Genomic DNA, 24,259 nt, shown 5'->3' with positions numbered 1-24,259 from the left:
TGAACCTCATATATTGCTACAATGAGCTAGGCTGCTGAACTAAAGTCTTAAGAGTCAACAGTAGTTTTCTCCTTCTTGGGCCTGCTGACAGGGTCTTAGCCTGACATGTCACTGAAGGTCCCTAGTAAATGGTCAACTCACCTCACCCAAGCCAGGGCCACTGTCAGAAAAAGTCCCTGCTACACTCTGAACCGAGATCCTTCTTGTGAAGTAAAGCAGTTGGTTTGAAGTCCCTATCATCTCTGACATTTCATAATTCCATGATTTACACTCTGTATTTCTTGGTAGAGAAGTGTACAAGCCAGTTGGCGAGAGACTCAGAGACTCAAGTCTGAGCTTATGTTTGAAGGAGCCTCTGTTTGGGAGAGTCTGTGGGTCTTTTAAATAATGAGGAAGAGGTGGATGTGAAACTTAGTAAGTACTTGGTGCATTTCTGTTGAAGGAACTAGCAAATTAATGGATATATGAAGTCAAGAGTAAATAAAGGAGTGAGTGGTCAGTAAGTCACAAGGGCGAGGGTTGGGTCAAAGAAGTCTTGGCAGAGAAAATGCTGGAGCTATGTCAGGAAAGGTTGGAACAAAACCTGAAGCTCTTGCGGGGGCTGTGACCATAGAAAGAGGCTTCCTTCTGGCCTTCTTCCAGCTCCCTCCCACCTGCTCCTCTCACATGACTAGGTCCTAACAAAATCAAGGGAAAGGGTTTGCTCTCGGGTACTGTCTCACCAGCTTTATTTACAGCAACTCGCAGCCACAGGACAAGGTCCAGGTAGGAAGACCTTTCTGTCCCTACTTTGTCCTCCCAAATCCTCTGGCACCCAGAGAAGAGCACATCCAGAGCTCAACCTGGAACAGATCAGCCATGGTGCTCTGGGGTCCGGCGCTGGGAGCCCTGCTAGTGGCCATTGTGGGATATCTGTGCCTTCGGGGGCTGCTCCGGCAACGAAGACCCAAGGAGCCCCCTCTGGATAAGGGCCCCGTGCCCTGGCTGGGCCATGCCATGGCTTTCCGGAAGAATATGTTCGAATTTCTGAGGCACATGCAGGCCAAACATGGGGACATATTCACGGTACAGCTAGGGGGCCAGTACTTCACCTTTGTCATGGACCCTCTGTCTTTTGGCCCCATCCTCAAGGATGTGCAGAGGAAGCTAGACTTTGTGGAGTATGCTCAAAAACTGGTGCTAAAGGTATTTGGATACCGCTCTGTGCAGGGAGACTATAGGATGATACACTCAGCCAGCACCAAGCACCTCATGGGGGAAGGCTTGGAGGAGCTCAACAAAGTCATGTTAGACACCCTGTCCTTGGTTATGCTGGGGCCCACAGGCCCCAGTCTGGACACCCACCACTGGCGTGAGGATGGCCTCTTTCACTTCTGTTACAACATCTTGTTCAAGGCTGGCTACCTGAGCTTGTTCGGCTACACAAAGGACAAGCAGCAGGACCTGCTGCAGGCAGAGGAGCTATTCCTGGAGTTTCGCAAGTATGACCGCCTGTTCCCCCGCTTTGTTTATTCCCTGCTGGGGCCCTGGGAGTGGCTGGAAGTGGGCCGGCTCCAGCGTCTCTTCCATAAGGAACTCTCGGTGGAACACAACCTGGAGAAGTACGGCGTAAGCAACTGGATCACCTACATGCTTCAGTTTCTGAGGGAGCAGGGTGTCTCCCCGGCCATGCAGGACAAGTTCAACTTCATGATGCTCTGGGCCTCCCAGGGTAACACAGGGCCGACCTCTTTCTGGGCCCTCTTGTTCCTCCTGAAGCACCCAGAGGCCATGCGGGCTGTGAGGGAGGAGGCCACCCGGCTCCTGGGAGAGGTCAGGCTGGAGGCTAAGCAGTCCTTCAAGTTCGGTGCCCTGCACCGCATGCCGGTGCTGGACAGTGTGATGGAAGAGACACTGCGGCTGAGGGCCTCGCCCACCCTCCTCAGGGTGGTGAACGATGACCAGATCCTGCAGATGGCCAGTGGGCAGGAGTACCTGCTCCGCAATGGAGACATCCTGGCCCTCTTCCCTTACCTCTCAGTGCACATGGACCCCGACATCCACCCCGAGCCCACCGCCTTCAGGTACGATCGCTTCCTCACCCCCAGTGGCAGCCGAAAAGTAGACTTCTACAAGGCAGGCAAGAAGATCCGCCACTATACCATGCCGTGGGGCTCGGGTGTCTCCATCTGCCCTGGGAGGTTCTTGGCCCTCAACGAGATGAAGCTCTTTATCCTGCTCATGGTCATGAACTTTGACCTGGAGTTGGTGGACCCTGACACACCTGTGCCACCCGTGGACCCCCAGCGCTGGGGCTTTGGCACCACACAGCCCAGCCACGAGGTGCAATTCCGCTACCGCCTGCGGCCTGCGGAGTGAGCTCTGTCCAAGAGGCTGAAGTCTGGCTGGGGGTGCTCCCCTGGGTCTCTGCCTCCTCTCACCCACCCCTCTAAAGCCCCAGACCACCCTCTTCCTCTGTCCTGCTTGTCCTCCCTGCTCTTTGGCATCCTTCTGATCACCTCACAGGCTGATACTTCTCTCTTGAAAACAGCATCTCTCACAGCAGAAGCTGCATAACTCGCCTCTCATAGGAAGTCCAAGGAAGGGGAAATAACTGTGGGCAACTCAGTTTGGGGGATAATACATGCCACGACAAATCTCACGCAGTACAGACACCGGTTACAGTGAGTCATATAGCATCTTGCAAACATTGGTCTCCACCCTCCCACTCTGCTTTGCTTGTTTTCCTCAACACTCACCCTGTGGGATTCAGGGCCTAGAACAGTGTCATCCGATAGCCATATGAGGCAAGCCACATGTGTAATTTTTCATCTCCTAGCTGACATATTTTTAAAAGTAAAAAGAAACTGGTGAAATTCATTTTTCTACTGTATTTTACTTGTCCTGATGTATCTAAAATATTAGCATTTCAACAAGGAGTCATACAAAAGTATTAATGCAATATTTTTACATTTCTTTTTCCCTCCAAAATCTGGTCTGTACTTTTTAACCCTTCACACTGAGTGCTCAATAGCTGTGTGGCTTCTGTATTGGACAGAGCAGCTCTAGAAATGGGTGGCCTTTCATGGAGGAGATATGCAAGGTCCCTCCTCCCTGCCCTCCTCTCCCCTCTGCATCCCCACCTTGGGGTGATTTCAACCCTTCACTTGGTTTCCACAACCATCGCTAAGCTCAGAGCTCTCTCCTACCTCCAGACCCCCAATCTCCCCACAGCGGTCTCACAGCACCTCTGATTCAGTTCAGCCCACACAGAACTCAGCATCTGTCCCCCCCTCCCCCCACCTCTGCCCTGAACCACGCCCATCTCCTGATTTCCCTGCCTCTCTGCTCAGGACACCACCATCCACCCCATCCCCTTAGGCAGATACAGAGGACACACCCTCAGCCCCTCCCTTTCTCTCCCCCACAGGGAGAGAGCTCTGCCATCTGACCCCTGTGATGCCACTGAACTATGGCCCCGCTTCCCCACCCCTGCTACCCTTCTTAGAGCTCAATCTCAGCATCTCTCTCCAAGTGGGGCCTGTGGACTCTGTTTACCCTACTGCCAGAGACTTTTTTTTCCCCAAAAGCACCTCTTAACATCCCCTTTTTACTTTTCTGGCTCCTCATCACCTCCCCGCAGTTGATATTTAAGTTTTGCCATATGCAGTCCCCGAATTTTCAATCCAGGGCAATTCAACTTTGACAACTTTCTCCAGTGGAACTGTCCGTACAATGCTTGTTTTCACTCTCAGCCCCGGGGCCGGCTATTCCTGGAAGCCTCTTGAACATCACCATCTGGCCAGAGATGGCCTCCTCCCCAGCCCCTCCCTGGAGCACCCTGACACTGCGTGTATCACAGCCCATCTGTCATGTCATTGCTTTCTGTGTCCTGTTTCCTGCCTCCTGCACCTGCTTCAGACTGCAGCCCACAGGGCTTGGTATCTTATTTCTTCATCTCTGACCTCAATTCCCTAAACGTAGATTAAATTACAGAAACCTGACTTCCAGTCTTGTCTACTTTACTTTGGCTCATGTCCTCCTAGCCTTCATTCCATCCAGCCAAAAATTTTGTTCTGAGCACTACTGTCTGCCAGGCTCTGTGCTGGGTTTTGCAGGTGGCTCTGGGAGGTGGGCAGAGAAGGCAATAGCACCCCACTCCAATACTCTTGCCTGGAAAATCCCATGGACGGAGGAGCCTGGTAGGCTGCAGTCCATGGGGTCGCGAAGAGTCAGACACGACTGAGGGACTTCACTTTCACTTTTCACTTTCATGCATCCGAGAAGGAAATGGCAACCCACTCCAGTGTTCTTGCCTGGAGAATCCCAGGGACCGGGGAGCCTGGTGGGCTGCTGTCTCTGGAGTCGCACAGAGTTCGACACGACTGAAGCGACTTAGCAGCAGCAGCAGCAGCTGGGAGGTGGGAGAAAGCAGTGATGCTTTAGAAGCTCACCAAGAGAGAGACGGCACTGTGGCTCAGGGGCTCCCTGGGAAAGGTTTCTCGGTGGACATATCGGTGCACAGGGAGGATGCCGACCATGGGAGACATGGAACATCCGGGCAGGGCATACCCGTCGGGAATCCTTAGGTTGCAGGTAACAGAAGACCGCCACCCCAAACTGAAAAGACATCCCTTGGTTCGTGTCACTGTCAAGTGCAGGCTTGGGATGTCCCTCAGCCGGGCCTTGATTCCGGGGCTTTGGCATTGACCCCAGGATCTGCTCACTCACTGCTGTCACCTCCCCTTCTGAAGTTCGAGCTGATGGAGGAGCAGCCCTAGACCTTACACCCTCCTGGCTTCTGTTTCATGCCTCTGTTCTAGCATGTTCTAGACGAGTTGCATTTCACAAGTTCTGCCTGGGCCTGGGCCCATCCCTAAATGAATCACTGTGCCAGGGAAACGTAAGGCCAAAGCTGGCCCAAGACCCGTGCCCCACCCAAACACCACCCAAAGCACAGGACAGAGTGACTCTGGAGTGGTTTCCCAGAGCAGGTAGGACTCAGTTACAAAACAAGGGTGAGGGGATACTTGGCTGGAAAATGACCCCTGTTCCATGAGGGAGACAACCAGCACAAGAGCAGAGATGGGAATGTGAAGGAAACAGCAACAGGTGTGGCGCCCAGGAAATGAAAAGCCAGGAGAAGGAGTGTCGGGCTGAAATGGTGTGTGGGATTCTGATTGTGAAAAGTCCAGCTTTAAGACTGGACAAAGGTCCTGGATTTGATGGTGTAGGCTCTGAGGGACCCCTGAAGGCTCCTGAGTGAGGGCACGGGAGGCAGAAGGAGGGAGAAGCTCCTGCACCACCAGAAATATGTGTTTACTCTGCCTCGCACCTGCAGACTCTCATGGGTGGAGACCCTCCAGCCCCTCCTGACAGCCAGCCCCTGGAGCCAGCATGAGGACTGTGATATTAAACAAAATTACGATAATATTTTCCCAGCTGAGCTTCGGGGAAAGGGGAAGCCTGGTGGGTGGCAGACATCTGACTACTCTGCAGGGCGTGGGAGTGATGCTGAGGGTGCTGTGGTCAGGGGCTGCTGGGTGCAGCTCAGATGACACTCAAGCCCGAGGATGGGCAGCACAGAGGTCAGCTGTTAAACTAAGGCGGCCTTTCAGGCAAGCAAGTACGGACTCTGGGAGGGCAGTGAAGGAAGAGGAGGGTGAGGGAGGGAGAGAGCGAACGCTGCTGATGGCTGAGGACTGAGAACTGACCAGTGGGATCAGCAACATGGTCACTGAGGCCTCTGAAGGGAAGATTTCGGTGGATGCACCAAGGAGCTGGGTCCCCTCTGCTCTCATGGACTGTGGTGTGACCGCTCACTGAGTTTTCCCTCTGTCCCCCTTGTTGGGGAAGCTCTCAGCTGGCCTCTCCCCGAGGTCACTCATGCCCATTACATCTTCCTGGGCCGTGAGCCCGCTACTCTCAGAATAGCTGGACGGCAGGGCCTGTTGCCTTCTGAGCACAGTGGCCAGGAAAGCCTTGAGGTACTGGCGGAAGCGGTGGCTGGAGAAGGCGTAGAGGACGGGGGTGAAGCAGCAGTGCAGGAAGGTGATGCTCTCCGTCACCTGCAGCGCATAGTCCAGGTGCTGGCTGACCCTGCAGTCCCCAAAGACTTGCAGGTCCAGCAGCGAGTGCAGGAACAAGGTGAGATTATACGGGAACCACAGCACAAAGAAGGCCACCACCAGAGCTACGGCCATCCTCAGGGCCCGGCTCTGGCCCGGGGGCCTCAGACTCACCACCACAGAGCCAATGCGGGAGTAGAAGAAGATCATGGCAAGGAGCGGGAGGAGAAACCCCAGGAGATTCTGCTGGAAGCGGAGGAAGAGCTTCCAGATGGTCCCATGTCCCCCAAAATCTGCATAGCACTCCCACATGCCCGGGGAGTTCTCATGCGTCCTCACAAAGACCATGTCGGGAATGGAGACAGCCAGGGCCACAGCCCACACAGTGGCTGCAAGCAGCAGGCTCTTGGCTCGGGTCCTCAGTCGGTGGTAGGGCCGAGCGCAGACAATCTCCAGGTACTTGTCCAGGCTCATGCAGCTGATGAAGAAGATGCCACTGTAGAAGTTCACGGTATAGAGGGTGCTCACCACCTTGCATAAGACGCTCCCAAAGACCCAATGCCATGCCACAGAGATGCCCCAGAAGGGCAGTGTCACCACAAACAGGAGGTTGGAGATGGCCAGGTTCAGCAGATAGGTCTCGGTCATCCGTCTTCGAGGCACGAACCGGAGCAAGACCGCTAGGAGGAGGAGGTTTCCAACCAGGCCCAGCACAAAGATCAGGCTGTAGAAGACAGGTAGAAAGACTCTGCCAAATGACAGCACCTCGTCCTTCCTGCACAGCATGAAGACCATGTCCTCCAGGTAGTACTCATAGTCATAGAAGGAGCTGCTGTTCTCAGAACTGGCCACCTTGGTGGTGGGCGGCAGAGGGGAGGCGGTGGCGGCCATGGCGGGAGGATGCACCCAGTCCTGGAGCTCTGCGGGCCAGAGAGCAGTGTGAGCCACAGGAGACGGATCCAGGCCTTCCCGCCCTCTCTCCAAACCCACTGGAGCCCCTTTTCTGGGCTGTCTAATAGACTCCCCACATTTACACCAGTACCTGTGGGCTAGCGACTAGGAGTACAAGTGCGGGCAGCCCAAGGCTACCCCGTGATACTGAGGTCATCTTGGGTAGGTGACATAACCTCAGGTGTTCTCACAGTATTCACTTCTCTTCTTTATTTTGTCCCTCATCGTTTATAAAGACTGATACAGTCATTTGTGTCTTCTTTATTATTGAGGGATACCGATTCATCTGTGCTTCCCAGTGGCACAAGTGGTAAAGAACCCACCTGCCAATGCAGGTAGATGTAGGAGATATGAGTTCGATCCCTGGGTTGGGACGACCCCCTAGAGGAGGTCACAGCAATATTCTTGCCTAGAGAATCCCACGGACAGAGGAGCCTGGCAGCTTGCAGTCCACAGGGTTGCACAGAGTTGGACACGACTGAAGCGACTCAGCACACACCAATATACCAGTCTGTATAGACTCCTGAGAGTCCCTTGGACTGCAAGGAGATCCAATCAGTCCATTCTAAAGGAGATCAGCCCTGGGATTTCTTTGGAAGGAATGATGCTAAAGCTGAAACTCCAGTACTTTGGCCACCTCATGCAAAGAGTTGACTCATTGGAAAAGACTCTGATGCTGGGAGGGATTGGGGGCAGGAGGAAAAGGGGACGACAGAGGATGAGATGGCTGGATGGCATCACTGACTCGATGGACGTGAGTCTGAGTGAACTCTGGGAGTAGGTGATGGACAGGGAGGCCTGGTGTGCCGCGATTCATGGGGTCGCAAAAAGTCGGAGATGATTGAGTGACTAAACTGAACTGAACCCTTCCTCATGTGTGGCTTAAAATTAATCTTCTTTGTGTGGTTTGTAATTTTTTTTTTTAATTTAATGGCCATGCTACACAGCTTGCAAGATCTTAGTTCCCTGACCAGGGACTGAACTCACACCCCTGCAGTGGAAGCACAGAGTCTTAACTGCTAGACCACCAGGGAAGTTCCTTTTTTTTTTTAAATGAGATCTTCTCTTCAGTGGGCTTGCTTCTTCTATATTTAGCTAGTGTGTCCACTCTGGCTTTGAGCTCTCTTTACTTCTGTCACTTGAGGATTTCCCTTGCTTTGGTTATTTTAAAAGTATTTTTTGGAGAACAAGATGGTGGAGGAGTAGGTAGACATGGAGTACATCTCTCTCCACAGATTCATCAGGAATACACCTTCAGACACAGAAGATCTTGCAGAACAACAGCTGAGAGCAGGCGGAGGACCTGACCACTGGAAAAGAATATATAGAACCATGCAAAATGGAGCCACAGCCAGAGGAATCAACTGTCCTGATTACAGACTACACTACAAAGCTACAATCATCAAGACAGTATGGTACTGGCATAAAAACAGAAATATAGACCAATAGAACAAGAGAGAAAACACAGAGATAAACCCACACACCTATAGCTACCATACTTTTGACAAAGGAGGCCAGAATATGCAATGGGGTGAAGACAGTCTCTTCAATAAGTGGTGCTGGAAAAACTGGACAGCTACATGTAAAGGAATGAAATTAAAACACTTCCTAACACCATACACAGAATGTATTAAAGACCTAATTGTAAGACAAGAAAGTATAAAACTGTTAGAAGAAAACATAGTCAGAACCCTCTATGATGTAAGTCACAGAAAGATCCTCTATGACTCACCTCCTAGTGTAATGGAAATAAAAACAAAAATAAACAAATGGGACATAATTAAACTTAAAAGCTTTTGCATAGCAAAAGAAACTATAAAGGTGAAAAGACAACCCTCAGAATGGGAGAAAGTAATAGCAAATGAAACAAGTAACAAAGGATTAATTTCTAAAATATACAAGCAGCTCATACAAGTCAATACCAGAAAAACAAATAACCCAGTCAAAAGGTGGGAAAAAGACCTAAACAGATATTTTTCCAAAGACATAAGATAGATAATAAATACATGAAAAGATGCTCAACATTGTTCATTATTAGAGAAATGCAAATCAAAACTACAATGAGATATCACCTCACACCAGTCAGAATGGCCATCATCAAAAAACCTACAAACAATAAATGCTGGAGAGGGTGTGGAGAAAAGGGAACTCTCTTAGACTGTTGGTAGGAATGCAAATCGATACAGTCACTATGGAAGACAGTTGGAGATTCCTTTAAAAATTAGGAATAAAACCACTATGTGACTCAGCAATCGCACTTCTAGGCATATACCCTGAGGAAACCAAAACCAAAAAAGACACATATACCCCAATGTTCACTGCAGCACTGTTTAGAATAGCTAGGACATGGAAGCAACCTAGATGTCTATCAACAGATGAAAGGATAAAGAAGCTGTGGTACATATACACAATGGAATGTTGCATGTGTGCGTACTAAGTCACTTCAGTCGTGTCTGACTCTTTGGGACCCTATGGAATGTAGCCTGCCAGGTTCCTCTGTCCATGGGATTCTCCAGGCAAGAATACTGGAGTGGGTTGCCATGCCCTCCTCCAAGAGATCTTCCCCACCCAGGGATCAAACTCACATCTCCTGGGGCTCCTGCATCTCCTGCATTGCAGGCAGATTCTTTACCACTGAGCCATCAGGGAAGCCCACGGTGAAATATTCCTCAGCCATAAAAAGGGATATGTTTGAGTCAGTCCTGACGAGGCAGATGAACCCAGAGCCTATTATACGGAGTGAAGTAGGTCAGAAAGAGAAAAACAAATATCATATACTAACGTATATGGATGGAGAAGGCAATGGCACCCCACTCCAGTACTCTTGCCTGGAATATCCCATGGATGGAGGAGCCTGGTAGGCTGCAGTCCATGGGGTCACGAAGAGTTGGACACGACTGAGCGACTTCACTTTCACTTTTCACTTTCCTGCATTGGAGAAGGAAATGGCAACCCACTCCAGTGTTCTTGCCTGGAGAATCCCAAGGATGGGGGAGCCTGGTGGCTGCCGTCTATGGGGTTACACAGTCGGACACGACTGAAGTGACTTAGCAGCAGCAGCAGCAGCAACGTATATGGAACATAGAAAGATGGTACCGATGAAATTACTTGAAGGGCAGCAATGTGGAGACACAGACATAGAGAGCAGACTGATGGACACTGTGGGGGTGGAGGAAAAAGGAGAGCATGGGATATATGGGATATATGGAGAGAGTAACACGGAAACATACATTACCATATGCAAAATAGATAGCCAATGGGAATTTGCTGTATGACTCTGAGAACTCAAACCGGGGCTCTGTAACAACCTAGAGGGGTGCGGTGGGGAGGGAGATGGGAGGGAGATTAAAGAGGGAGGGGACATAGGTATGCCTGTGGCTGATTCACGTTAATGTTTGGCAGAAACCAACACAATACTGTAAAGCAATTACCCTTCAGGTAAAAGTAAATTTATTTTTTATATATTTTATGTATAGATACTTAGGTTTATGTCAATAATTTCATTTGTAAATATTCAATATGTTAAAAATAGTTTATCCCCTCCTTCTAGGTTTGCAGCAGAAAGGTATGAACCATCATGTTGATAGACTCAGAACCTACAAACCTACTAATTCCTCAGTTTTACCATCTTTAAAATGATATTAATAATTGTGCCCATTTCATGGGGTTCTCGTGAGGCTTAAACGTGATCATTCAGGCAGAGCATTTCAAGCTCTATGAAGAATGCCCAGGACATAGGAGGCACTCAGCACACATTCGCTTAAATTACTGCTTTGCCCAGAAGTGAGTTCACCACCTTCCAAATCAGCCTCTTTTCCTCTATCTAACTGAACACCCACCACTAGCTACTCGGTCTCCTAAGACTGAACTGTAAGACATCGCAGACCCCTTCCTCGCAGCCCCATCACCACCTCAGGTGGCTCTACCTCCACACTGATGTCCTCAGGTCCCATTAAAATACACATGTGATAAAAATATAATACTCTTTAAAAAAATTAATACAAATGAAATATATATATGAAACAACCTCACAAAGTATACAAACATATGCTATGAAGGAGTACAAAAGGTGAAAGGCAGGTAAGAGACAGGCAGAGGACTCACGATGGTGGCCGCCTGGGTAGGAGAAGCCAGCGACACGGGATGGAGCAGGTCACTGTTAAAGGTCAAGTTCCCCTGGACAGCAGTTTCCCAGGTTTTAGTTGTATTGTTAAGCATAATTTTTAAAAGAAAGCCTCACATGAACCAGTGTAAAAAACCCTGTCATGAACCAAGGATTATGCTCAGTCCTGTTCTGTGTTCTACAAGGAGAGAAACTTCATGTTCAACACATTAAATTGTTCACCGATGGAGAGAGGAAGGAGATAAAAAAGAATTTGTTGGCCAAACAGGCACCCATGTGCAGTCACCAGAATAAGGCCTGTAGGCTGGTAATGGTAATGGGCCACAAACCCCGAAATACAAATCAACTCTACCTTGTTCCTCTGCATTTTAGTTTTTATTCTTTCAGGGGAGGAGGAACTGTACTGCATGGTTTGTGAAATCTTAGTTCCCTGACCAGGGATCAAACCTGGGCATTCAGCAGCGAGAGTGCTGAGTCCTAACCACCAGATCACCAGCAAATTCCCTATTTCTTACCCTATGGTTGTAAATGAGGTTTAACTTTTTAATGTGTTCAGTGCCAGTCTGTATTTCTTCTGTGCATGATTTATTGTTTTAATGGGTGGGATTCTCATTTTACAAGAGGTTTTCTATAGTAAGATTTTAGCTTTTTGCAGATATACTGGAAATACTGTTCCCAGTCCTTTCTGGTAGAAATTTTGTATGTTATTTTTTCTTCCAGGTAGAATTTTGAAGGAAATGTTGATTCAGGTCCTCAGCTGACTCTTCCAGTATCCATGACACTGTGACCCAGTGATGGAAATACACATTCTGCGGAGGCTGAACCTCTCCCAGGAGTCCTCCTAGTCCTTGAGCCTCTGCCCCACCCTTGGGCTTCTGTCAACTGGCCTCTGGGCCAGAGATTGGGGAAACATAAACGCCTATCCCCACCCCAAGGCCTCAGCCTGGGCGGCTTTAACTAGGGCTGGGCTCTGCTCCTGACTGGACTTGACAACTGGGCCCTGTGCCTCCATTCCTGGTCTTCCACTCCCTTCCTGTGCATCTGGGGTCTCCTGTGTGGGAGTCCCTGACTTTCCTGGGCAGCAGTCATGACATCCTCCAGCACATGGCTGGTTTGTGAGTCTGAGTTGCTGGGCTTGGGAGGAGGGACTGCCCTTCTGTACGTGGGCCTAATTAGGGTTTTCAGTCAGGAAGTTGTTGTTATTTAGTCGCTAAGTCATGCCCAACTCTTTTTGTGGCCCCGTGCACTGTAGTCCACCAGGCTCCTTTGTCCATGGGATTTCCTAGGCAAGAATACTGGAGTGGGTTGCCATTTCCTTTTCCAAGGGATCTTCCTGACCCAGGAATCGAATTTGCGTCTTCTGCATTGGCAGGCGAATTCTTTACCACTGAGCCACCAGGGAAGCCCAGTCAGGAGTTACCACTAATTAAATAACAGCTCTTCTAGTCTGTCAGCACTGACCTTGATCCTGATCTGGCTTCTCAAAGTCCCTGTCTTTTACTTTAATAAACAACCAAATCTGATGATTGTTTTGATCAAAGCCAAAGGTCAGGGTCAGCATGCCCCAGCTGGATCAGATCACCTTTACAAGGCTCCCTTTACCTGGAATGCTCCATTCTTTTTCTGTGGGGGCCACAAGCCTCCTCATCTTTCACCCTGGGACTCTTTCCACATTCTCTTAACCTCTGGGGCCACAACCCCTCCCATCCCTTCATCAATAATACCAACAAAGATGACAACAGCAATAAGCATTCCTGTACTCACATGACAACTGGCCAGGCATCTTCTTATCAACTGTGGTAGTCCTATAAGGCAAACCAGGAAGGACCCACCAGCCCCGCTTAACCCAGGAGCAAAGTAACTTCAGCACAGTTACACAGGAAGTCACTGGCTGAACTGCATCTGGATCCAAGGGCTTCATCCTCAGCAACAGTACCGTGGCCCTAGCCCCATCTCATTCTCTGCGTCTCTTCTGCCCTGTCTAGCAGTTATCAAAAGGAGCCACTTGAGAGAGGTATGATTTGAGCTCAGGAGGTCTTGGTTGACCGGGGTTCACCCTCACTGGCTAGTCTTGTCTTTGTAGATTCCACCATTAATCACCTGAAGGCTTTATGGAGCCTCCTTGGGAAACAGCTTCTCTATGGTCAACAGAGTGACCTCCCCAAATATCCACATCCTAATCCCTGAAACCTGTGGATATGTTCCTTTATACGTAAGAGTGACATGACAGATGTGGTTAAGGACCCTGAGCTAGGGAGAATACCCTAGACTATCCAGGTGGGGCCACTGTAACCACAAGGGTCCTTTATAGGGGAGGTAGGATCTTCCTGGGTCGGGAAGATCCCCTGGAGGAGGGCATGGCAACCCCCTCTAGCAATCTTGCCTGGAGAATCCCCATGGACAGAGGAGCCTGGCGGGCTACAGTCCATGGGGTCACAAAGAGTCAGACATGACTGAGTTACTTTATTAAGCACAGGAGTGTCCGAAGCAGAAAAGGGAATGTGACTATGGAAACAGGTCAGAGGGATGGGGTTCTAAGACAGGGGGTGCAGGTAGCCTCTAAAGGCTAGAAGAGGCAGGGAACAAATCCTCCCTGAGCCTCTGAAAGGAACATGGTCCTGATGACCCATTTTAAGACTTCTGACCTCCAGAACTTTAAGATCATACATCTGTGCTGTTTTAAGCCACTGAATTTGTGGTAATTTGACACGGTGGCAATAGGGTCACTTCCTGTGACCCTCGCGTGCCCTCTGAATCTCAGACTGAGAGAGTGAGACTGCACGGTGTCTACCTCCTCCAGCTTACAGGTGAGGAAATGGAGACTCACTGAACGGGAACTACTTGTGCAAAGCATACAGTGAATCATCAGAGGCTGTGTTGAGCCATGGACCCCATGTTTCTGACTGCCCTTCATGTCTCTGTTACCCCACTCCTAACTGTCCCTCAGGCTTGACCATTTAAAGGCATAACACTTTTCATTCATATAGAGACAAAAATTTATGGAACAGAAAATAACATGTGTCTTGTTGAAGGTTTACAGGAACATCTGAGCAATCCCATGTGGATAACTGCAAGAACAAAGGATTACCCTGTCCCCACCGGGGTCTGGCTGACACCCAGATGTCTGCAACATCCAGTCACAACCCCTCCCCTTTGGGTGTAAAAAAAGCCTGAATTCTAACTCAAGAAAGATGGTTCTTTGGGATACGAGTTGACCATCTTCTTGGTCTGCTGGCTTTCTGAATAAAGTTTCTATTCCTTTGTCCCCTGTTGTGTGCAGCAGCAGCACAAGCTCAAACTCGCTAACAGATCTGGTGATATCCTTTTCCCCCAGCTCCCTTTTTTAACATGAACCAAACTTGAATTTAAAGGGTGAGCTTCTGATAATGGGACTTCTGGACTCATCAAAGGGTGGCAGAGGAGATTCTAAGTCAGCCATACGCTGGGCCTGGCTTGTATTGGCTGGCGAGAGCCAGTAACGCAACACGTGGGAGGCCTGCAACAAACGATCATGGAATTAACCAACTCCACCTTCAGTGCTAAGTCAGTAGCTTGAAACTGGTTACAGTGGGAATGTTTATACCACGGCAAAGGCCACATATTGGGCCTTCCCCTCCCTCACTCGCCACTGCTGAGTTGGTTGTTAAACCTTTACCAGGACCCCGATCTGGACCCCATGGAGCCTGGCCAGACCTGCCTGTCTTGCTGTCTCCCTGTCTGTGTCACCTCCTTGTCCCCCTTTCACATCAGCCCCACAGCTGCCCTCCTCCCCAGCCGAGGGCCCTGGAGGTCACGGTCACATGCAGGTCCCTGCCAGGCCCCCAGAGCACTCCCACACTGTGTGCTGCCTACAGTGCAGCTGAGACCAGTGAACAAACAAACAAGATCAAACGTGACCCCAAGAGGCCACACCAGCTTGCATAATATAAAACAAAGAGTAACACTGGAGATCACTTCAAGTGGACACTAATTCTGCTGGCTCCCCTGGAAAAGGATTTGGAAATTATAACCTTTAAAAAGGCCACCTTAATGCTCCTGTCCCAGAAGCCTGCTGGGCAGCTAGCCTGGTGAAACCCCCTCCCTGGCCCCCCGAGCACTCACAGAAGGTTGCTCCTCAGCCTCAAATCCACCTCTCCAGATTCACAGTCGCTGTGTGAGGATCACCTGCCTCCTCTGCTGGACTGGGGATTCCCAGAGGTTGGAACTCCCCGGCACAGGGTAGCATCTGAGAGGCACTCAACAAATGACCACGGAGTTAATTAGCATAGTCAGGCCTCTCTCTCTCCCTACTCTGCCTCTTTTCCTGGCCTGCTTCCTCCCTCGGCCACTGGTGCCCTGCATACAATGGAGCCAAAAGCTTCCTTTCATGAGTTATTAATACTTCCTCAGCCTGGGCAAGCCCTGCCTCAGTGACCTTGGGAGCCAGTGACCATGGAGCATGACCAGCCCACAGCCCCCACTATTTCCACTGTGGCCGAGTTCAAGGCCAATTCCAGCTCCCTGTGACCTCCCTGTGACCACCACACACCTCTCCCCCACCCCCTCCCCTCTCTCAGAAGTCTCCTCTGACTGCTTTGAGAGGACAGTGGTAGAGATGGAGTCCCAAGGTCTGCACTCATCCTGGCTCAGCTAGCAATAGGACCCCCGCCCCCACCCGATGATAACTCCAGCATTTCCAGCCTGCCTTCCTGGCTCAGCTGTGGCTGGAAAAGCTGAGGCTGGTGTTGTGAAGTGACTCACACTCTGACAGCAGTGTCAGGCTGTGGAAAGTGCTCTGGGGTTGGGGAACTGGTAACTGCACTGGGATCTCTATTTTCTTCCTCCTGGGTTCGGCAAAACATCAGATATTAAACTCTATTCTATATATAACCACCAGAGCAACAACAACAACAACACCCACCACTTACACAGCACTTACCGTGGGCCAAGCTCTGTTCTCAGAACCTTACATGTATTAATTCATTTCAGCCTTGCAACACCACTCTGATACTACTGCTATCTCTATTTTGCCTGTGAGTAAACTGAGAGAACATGCCTGAGGCCACACAGTTAGTAAGTAGGGGAGTGGGGATTTGAACCCAGGCCCAGAGTCTGGGCTAGCTCATTAAAAGACAGGGGTGAAGGCTGGAGACTAGAGATGGGAAAGTGATAGGAGATCACACTGCCATGACAATGGAAGGCTGCTTGTGGGGCTGATGGTATGTGAATGAAAAACAGGAAAAGGAACTGGGAGCCACATAAGGACAAGAGGGAAAAGGTCCAGGGCCATGGGAATGGCACGCAGGGAGAGAATTCAGGAAAGACCAGCTCAGGGGTGGGGTAGGTCTCCTCTCCACTGCACAGTGTGGGATGCCTTTGGGCGTAAACCTTCAGGCCCTGCAGCCACAAGACAAGGTCAGGGCTTTATCCAGAGCCCTTGAATTCCACGGGGCTGTTTTCTCATCATAAAATAAATAAGACTTACAGCAAAGACAAGGGATTCCGTGGGACTAAATGTGGTACAGCTATTACAGCAGCTAACACCATGGACACCTGACAGTGTGCTGGGCGCAGGAACAAGGAGCTTCACATACATTAACCTATTTAATCCTAATATTTACCTTATAGAAATTAAACATGATTATTAGTCCTGTTTTATAGCTATGAATACTGAGGCACAGAGACTAGGGAACTGGCCCAAGAGCAAGTGAGTAACACACCAGAAACTAAAATCCAAAATTCTTGCCTGTTTTTTTGGACCATGCAGCATCGCTTAACTCCCTGACGGGGGGTTGAACCCATGCCCTTGGCAGTGAAGGTGCACCGTCTTAACCACTGGACTGCCAGAGAATTCACCAGAGTCCATATTCCTAAAACCAAAAATTACATTCCCTCTCAAAGAAAATAACACGTGAGTTGTAGTCCCACCCACCCCCAACTTCATCATCAAGTTTTATGTGTGTTACGGTACACACTAACCTCATAAAGACTTTTTGAGACAAGCACTATTATTATTTCCATTTTACAAATGACAAACTGAGGCTCAGGGAGGGAGAGTAACAATCGCAAAGACACACAGCAAGTATACTGCAGGATTAGGAATCAAGTCTCAGCAGTCCGCTTGAGATCAAGAGCCTTGTCGGGGAGTTCTCAGCTGGCCTCTCCCCGAGGTCACTCATGCCCATTACATCTTCCTGGGCCGTGAGCCCACTACTCTCAGAATAGCTGGACGGCAGGGCCTGTTGCCTTCTGAGCACAGTGGCCAGGAAAGCCTTGAGGTACTGGCGGAAGCGGTGGCTGGAGAAGGCGTAGAGGACGGGGGTGAAGCAGCAGTGCAGGAAGGCGATGCTCTCCGTCACCTGCAGCGCATAGTCCAGGTGCTGGCTGACCCTGCAGTCCCCAAAGACTTGCAGGTCCAGCAGCGAGTGCAGGAACAAGGTGAGATTGTACGGGAACCACAGCACAAAGAAGGCCACCACCAGAGCTACGGCCATCCTCAGGGCCCGGCTCTGGCCCGGGGGCCTCAGACTCACCACCACAGAGCCAATGCGGGAGTAGAAGAAGATCATGGCAAGGAGCGGGAGGAGAAACCCCAGGAGATTCTGCTGGAAGCGGAGGAAGAGCTTCCAGATGGTCCCATGTCCCCCAAAATCTGCATAGCACTCCCACACGCCCGGGGAGTTCTCATGCGTCCTCACAAAGACCATGTCGGGAATGGAGACAGCCAGGGCCACAGCCCACACAGTGGCTGCAAGCAGCAGGCTCTTGGCTCGGGTCCTCAGTCGGTGGTAGGGCCGAGCGCAGACAATCTCCAGGTACTTGTCCAGGCTCATGCAGCTGATGAAGAAGATGCCACTGTAGAAGTTCACGGTATAGAGGGTGCTCACCACCTTGCATAAGACGCTCCCAAAGACCCAATGCCATGCCACAGAGATGCCCCAGAAGGGCAGTGTCACCACAAACAGGAGGTTGGAGATGGCCAGGTTCAGCAGATAGGTCTCGGTCATCCGTCTTCGAGGCACGAACCGGAGCAAGACCGCTAGGAGGAGGAGGTTTCCAACCAGGCCCAGCACAAAGATCAGGCTGTAGAAGACAGGTAGAAAGACTCTGCCAAATGACAGCACCTCGTCCTTCCTGCACAGCATGAAGACCATGTCCTCCAGGTAGTACTCATAGTCATAGAAGGAGCTGCTGTTCTCAGAACTGGCCACCTTGGTGGTGGGCGGCAGAGGGGAGGCGGTGGCGGCCATGGCGGGAGGATGCACCCAGTCCTGGAGCTCTGCGGGCCAGAGAGCAGTGTGAGCCACAGGAGATGGATCCAGGCCTTCCCGCCCTCTCTCCAAACCCACTGGAGCCCCTTTTCTGGGCTGTCTAATAGACTCCCCACATTTACACCAGTACCTGTGGGCTAGCGACTAGGAGTACAAGTGCGGGCAGCCCAAGGCTACCCCGTGATACTGAGGTCATCTTGGGTAGGTGACATAACCTCAGGTGTTCTCACAGTATTCACTTCTCTTCTTTATTTTGTCCCTCATCGTTTATAAAGACTGATACAGTCATTTGTGTCTTCTTTGTTATTGAGGGATACCGATTCACCTGGGCTTCCCAGGTGGTACAAGTGGTAAAGACCCACCTGCCAATGCAGGTAGACGTAGGATATGTGAGTTTGATCCCTGGGTTGGGACGATCCCCTGGAGGAGGGCACGGCAATATTCTTGCTTAGAGAATCCCATGGACAGAGGAGCCTGGCAGCTTGCAGTCTATAGGGTTGCACAGAGTTGGACACGACTGAAGTGACTCAGCACACACCAATTCACCTATTTATTGAGTCTGTATACCCTTCCTCATGTGTGGCTTAAAATTCTTCTTCTTTGTGTGACTTATAATTTTGTTTTCACTTTAAGGTCACACTGCATGGCGTGGGAGATCTCAGTTCCTTGACCAGAGACTGGAACCATACCCTTGTAGTGGAAGCACAGAGTCTTAACCACTGGACTACTGGAGAAGCTCCAATTTTTTTTTTAAAGAGCTTCTCTTCAGTGGGCTTGCTTCTTCTGTAAATAGCTAGTGTGCCCACTCTGGCTTTGAGCTCCCTTTACTTCTGTCACTTGAGGATTTCCCTTGCTTTGGTTATTTTAAAAGTATTTTTGGGGATAACAAGATGGCAGAGGAGTAGGTAGACGTGGAGTACATCTCTCTCCACGGATTCATCAGGAATACACCTTCAGACACAAAAGATCTTGCAAAACACCAGCTGAGAGCAGGCAGGAGTACCTGACCACTGGAAGAGAATATATAGAACCACGCAAAATGCAGTAGGACGAAGGAAGTAGGGGGGGAAAGAGGAGAGTGAGCAGGACTGGACCTGCACCTGGGGGGTAGAGGAACTGAAATAGGGGTCAGAGCCTCACATCGGGGCAACTGTTTAGGACAGAGGAGAAGCATTTAAGGCTGTTGGAGAGTGAAGCAGCTGAGCTGTGGCAGCGTGAATGGAATAGAATCACACAGACAATCCTTGCTGCAGCCATACATACCCTGGACAGGGACGCAAGTCCCCTAGGAAGTACAGGGGCTGGGAGTTGGAACATAGGGATTGGAGAGCAATCCCAAGGCAAGGTCTGCTGTTGACTTCGAGGAGACGGACCAATGGGGCGTGAAGGAGGAGATCTCAAGGGGAATCCCTGTGGAGGAAAACCAGGCAACCATGGAGCCAAGGCGATACCGCAGAGTGACGTGCAGGGGCGGAGCCATCGCTGTAGTCTCTCCCCACATGCCAGCAGTGACAGCTGAACGACAGCCGCTCCAGAGAGGCTGGCCCTCTAAGTGCCCGATGCACCAAGCAACAGAAAGGACCAGCCAAACAGGCTCTCTGACCGCCTGCTGCCAGAGGCTAGAAAAAGACTATGATAGGGCCATAGCTCTAGGAGTTCTTCTAGGTCTTCATAGAACTGATCAACTTCAGCTTCTTGGGCATCAGTGGTTGGGGCATAGACTTGGATTCCTGTGATGTTGAATGGTTCTGCCTTGGAAACGAACAGAGATCATTCCATCATATTTGAGACTGCACCCAAGTACTGCATTTTGGACTCTTTTGTTGACTATGAGGGCTACTCCATTTCTCCTATGGGATTCTTGGCCACAGCAGTAGATATAATGGTTATATGAATTAAATTCACCCATTCCCGTCCATTTTAGTTCACGGATTCCTAAGATATCAGTGTTTACTCTTGCCATCTCCTGCTTGACCATGTCCAGTTTACCTTGATTCATGGACCTAACATTCCAGGTTCCTATGCAATACTGTTCTTTACAGCATTGGATTTTACTTTCATCATCAGACACATCCACAACCAAGCTTCAGTTTCAGCTTTGGCCCAGCCGCTTCCCTCTTTCTGGAGCTATTAGTAGTAGTTCTCCACTCTTCCCCAGTAGCATATTGAACACCTTCTGATCTGGGCAGGGGTGGGGAACTCATCTTTTGGGGTCAAATCTTTCTGCCTTTTAAACATTTCATGGAGTTCTCTTGGCTAGTATACTGGCGTGGTTTGCCGTTCTCCCCTCCATTTTGTCAGAACTCTCCATGACCCAACTGTCTTGGGTGGCCCTACACGGCGTGGTTCATAGCTTCATTGAGTTACACAAGCCCCTTCACCATGACAAAGCAGTGAACCTTGAAGGAGAGATCTGGAAAACCTCAGAACTAACACCAAAAAAAATAAAATAAAAGATATCCTATTCAACATAGGGGATTGGAATGCAAAAGTAGGATATCAAGAGATACCTAGAGTAACAGGGAAGTTTGACCTTGGAGAACAAAATGAAGCAGGGCAAAGGCTAACAGAATTCTGCCAAGACAGTGCACTGGTCATAGCAAACACCCTTTTTCAACAACACAAGAGATGACTTTACACATGGACGTCACCAAATGGTCAATGCCAAAATCTCTTTTGGTATTTGGTCAAAACCAAAGAATGATTACGTTCTCTACAGCCAAAGATGGAGAAGCTGTATGCTGCTGCTGCTGCTAAGTCACTTCAGTCGTATCCGACTCTGTGCGACCCCAGAGACGGCAGCCCACCAGGCTCCCCCGTCCCTGGGATTCTCCAGGCAAGAACACTGGAGTGGGTTGCCATTTCCTTCTCCAATGCATAAAAGTGAAAAGTGAAAGTGAAGTTGCTCAGTTGTATCCAACTAAAAGCGACCCCAGGACTGCAGGCTACCAGGCTCCTCCATCCATGGGATCTTCCAGGCAAGAGTACTGGAGTCGGGCGCCATTTCCTTCTCCAAGGAGAAGCTGTATACAGTTAGCAAATACAAGACCTGCAGCTGACTGTGGCAAATCATCAGCTCCTCATAGCAAAATTCAGGCTTAAACTAAAGAAAGCAGTGAAAACCACTAAGCCAGTCAGGTACAACTTAAATTCCCTATGAATATACAGTGAAGGCGACAATTTGTGTGTGTGTGTGAAGGTGACAAATGTAAGGTCTTAGATCTAGTAAACAAAGTGCCTGAAGAACTATGGACGGAGATCCATAATATTGTACAGGAGGCAGCAAACAAAGCTATCCCAAAGAAAAAGAAACGCAAGAAGGCAAAGTGGTTGTCTGAGAAGGCTGTACAAATAGCTGACAAAAGGAGAAAAGTGAAAAGCAAGGGAGAAAGGGAAAGGTACCCCCAACTAAATGCAGAGCTCCAGAGAACAGAAAGGAGAGACGAGAAGGCCTTCCTCAATGAACAATGCAAAGAAATAGAGGAAAACAAGAGAAAAGATAAGATGAGAGGTCTCTTCAAGAAAATTGGAAATATCAAAGGACAATTTCATCCAAAGATGGGCATAATAAATGGCAGAAATGGTAAAAAACTAACAGAAGCAGAAAAGATCAAGAAGAAATGGAAAGAAGAGCTATACAGAAAAGATGTTAATGACTGGGATAACGACAGTGGAGTAGTCTCTCACTCAGAGCCAGACATTCTGGAGTAGGAAGTCAGGTGGGCCTTAGGAAGCACTGCTGCCAATAAAGCTAGTGGAGGCGATGGAATTCCAGCAGAGCTATTTAAAATCCTAAAAGAGGATGCTATCAAAGTGTTGCACTCAATATTTCAGCAAATTTGGAAAACCCAGCAGTGGCCACAGGACTGGAAAAGGTTAATCCTCATCCCAAATTCCAAGAAGGGCAGTACTAAAGAATGTTCAAACCACTGGACAATTGCACTCATCTCCCATGCTAATAAGGTTATGCTCAAAATCCTCCAAGTTAGGCTACAATAGTACGTGAACCAAGAACTTCCAGATGTTCATGCTGGGTTTAGAAAAGGCAGAGAAACCAGAGATCAAATTGCCAATATTTGCTGGATCGTAGACAAAGCAAGGGAATTCCAGAAAAACATCTATCTGTTTCACTGACTATGCTAAAGCCTTTGACTGTATGGATCATAACAAACTGTGGAGGGATGGGAATACCAGAACATCTTACCTGTCTCCTGAGAAATCTGTATGCGGGTCAAGAAGCAACAGTTAGAACCCTGTATGGAACAACTGACTGGTTCAGGATTGAGAAAGGAATACAAGACTGTTTATTGTCACCCTGTTTATCTAACTTAAAACGCTGAGCACATCAGGTAACATTCCCAAGGACACACAGCGAGTGTACTGCAGGATTAGAAATCAAGTCCTGGAAGCTGGCATAAGATCTGGAGCCTCGAACCATGCAGTGGGAGCTGCTGTGAGCCCTCTCAGACTCACAGAATCGACAGTTGCCCCCTGCATGGCCCCCCTTGAGAAGCATGGCATTTGGGTTCATAGCAATGTATAAAACACAATGAAAACAATGCAACCCAGTCCTGACAGTTACGGGAAGCTTTCTTATACCCTAGCGCTTGCAGGTCCTCCTGGCTTCCCTGTGAGATGGGGAGCAGGTACGCCCTCCCTGGTTTCACAGGAAGCCCAGGGCCATACCACAAGCCAGGCAGGGTTGACCCTAGAGCCCTTATCACTGAGTCCTGGACCACTGCACACACGATCCTTCTTTGCTTTTCTAATATGCATTTTTCCTGATTACCAAAGTAATATATGCTCAATGTAAAATGTGAAAATAGAAGAAAAAATAGAAAAGAGACTAAAAATCTCTCCCTAATCCTACCCTGCCCCCTCTAAAGTAACCCTTGGGAACATGCTGGTGTATCTTTTCTTTTCCATGCCCAGAGCCCCCATCTGCCGCACTGATCTTTCCTGGGTGTGAGACTCACCTGCTGGCTTCCTGGCTGGAAGAGAGTGGCCTTGTCCAGTCCCCATGGAGTAGGGGGCCCCTTGCAGCCACCTGATAGACACGCCATCTCCTGCTCCCTGGGATCCGTGAGGCCCACCCACTCCCCACGCTCCCTGGGACCCCACATTACTCAATGTTTCCTGGCTCTTATCAGGAAACAGGGATGTTTGTGACATTGATGAAATCACAACAACAACCCCTCCACCCAAAGTTTCCTTCAATTAATAAAAACTAGGTAATTTTAGAACCTGGTTCTTCAAGGAGCTGCTGCGGAAGATTTTCACATCTTTCTTGAATCACTTTTGCTCCCCCCTCCTTTTTTTTTTTTGCTTCTCTTGTTGCCTGAACTTTCACCACTTGAGCTCCTGGTTTTCATTTCACCATTATCCTGGGGTAAAAATGAAATGCTCACCCCACTGCCACTACCCCCAGGGAGAGTGGTATACTCAGCATGGTGCAGCATGGAGGAACAGACTACAAGCTGGTTCACTTCATGGCTGAGCATCCCTGAGCGAATTACTTAACCTCTCTGAGCCTTAGTTTTCTCAACTCGGAAATGCTTTCCTGGTGGTGTTTCTATAATATTAGTTAATAATTAAATAAGTGCCTAGCACATGACTATTGGTTTCCCCTCCAGGCCCTAAAATGACACTTGGCTCAAGTTGGGATGGATAAAAGGATATCCTGGGACTGTTTGGGACAGATGGAGGGGTTAAGATCTTGTCAGGGTTTGGGGATAAGAAGAGTGGGCTTTTAAGAAGAGAGTGTAGATGTATGCTGGAAACCTCAGCCCTGGGAGTGGGGCCCCTTAAAGGCTACCTCATCTGTCCACATCACAGTACAGCCCAGAGAGCAGAGGGAACAGCTGAAGTTACCCAGCCTCGTCTGGTAC

The 24,259-nt window shown here is 49.5% G+C and overlaps 3 protein-coding genes across 6 annotated transcripts in view; 1 reads left to right on the top strand and 2 right to left on the bottom strand.

Moving 5' to 3' along the window:
* LOC129634824 (atypical chemokine receptor 2-like) overlaps positions 1 to 24,259 on the bottom strand; it is a 139,858-nt gene that overhangs the window by 22,480 nt on the left and 93,119 nt on the right. For 2 of the 4 annotated variants that reach the window (XM_055557154.1, XM_055557156.1), the window contains one exon: positions 17,104 to 18,379. The exons of 1 other annotated variant lie outside the window; for it this stretch is intronic. In XM_055557154.1, coding sequence (XP_055413129.1) covers positions 17,196 to 18,379 — 1,184 coding nt within the window. In that variant the 3' untranslated portion in view covers positions 17,104 to 17,195. Of the gene's footprint in view, positions 1 to 17,103; positions 18,380 to 19,634; positions 19,761 to 24,259 lie in introns of those variants that run through there. One more of the 4 variants, XM_055557157.1, reaches the window with a different exon arrangement.
* LOC129634823 (5-beta-cholestane-3-alpha,7-alpha-diol 12-alpha-hydroxylase) lies at positions 624 to 2,358 on the top strand. The gene has a single exon (XM_055557153.1). The coding sequence runs from the start codon at positions 859 to 861 to the stop codon at positions 2,356 to 2,358; it is 1,500 nt and encodes a 499-aa protein (XP_055413128.1). The 5' UTR covers positions 624 to 858.
* LOC129634825 (atypical chemokine receptor 2-like) lies at positions 4,285 to 6,962 on the bottom strand. Its single transcript, XM_055557158.1, has one exon. It carries the CDS (start codon positions 6,936 to 6,938, stop codon positions 5,799 to 5,801), a length of 1,140 nt encoding a protein of 379 aa, XP_055413133.1. The 5' UTR covers positions 6,939 to 6,962; the 3' UTR covers positions 4,285 to 5,798.

Source organism: Bubalus kerabau, chromosome 20, assembly GCF_029407905.1.
Source record: "Bubalus kerabau isolate K-KA32 ecotype Philippines breed swamp buffalo chromosome 20, PCC_UOA_SB_1v2, whole genome shotgun sequence".
NCBI lineage: Eukaryota > Metazoa > Chordata > Mammalia > Artiodactyla > Bovidae > Bubalus > Bubalus kerabau.
The sequence above is the reverse complement of the archived record's forward strand: the minus strand, read 5'-3'. Positions and strand labels throughout refer to the sequence as shown.

What these genes read in the sequence shown, in the direction of transcription:
- LOC129634825 (XM_055557158.1), bottom strand. Translation starts at nt 6,938, where the DNA reads ATGGCCGCCACCGCCTCCCCTCTGCCGCCCACCACCAAGGTGGCCAGT.
- LOC129634823 (XM_055557153.1), top strand. Translation starts at nt 859, where the DNA reads ATGGTGCTCTGGGGTCCGGCGCTGGGAGCCCTGCTAGTGGCCATTGTG.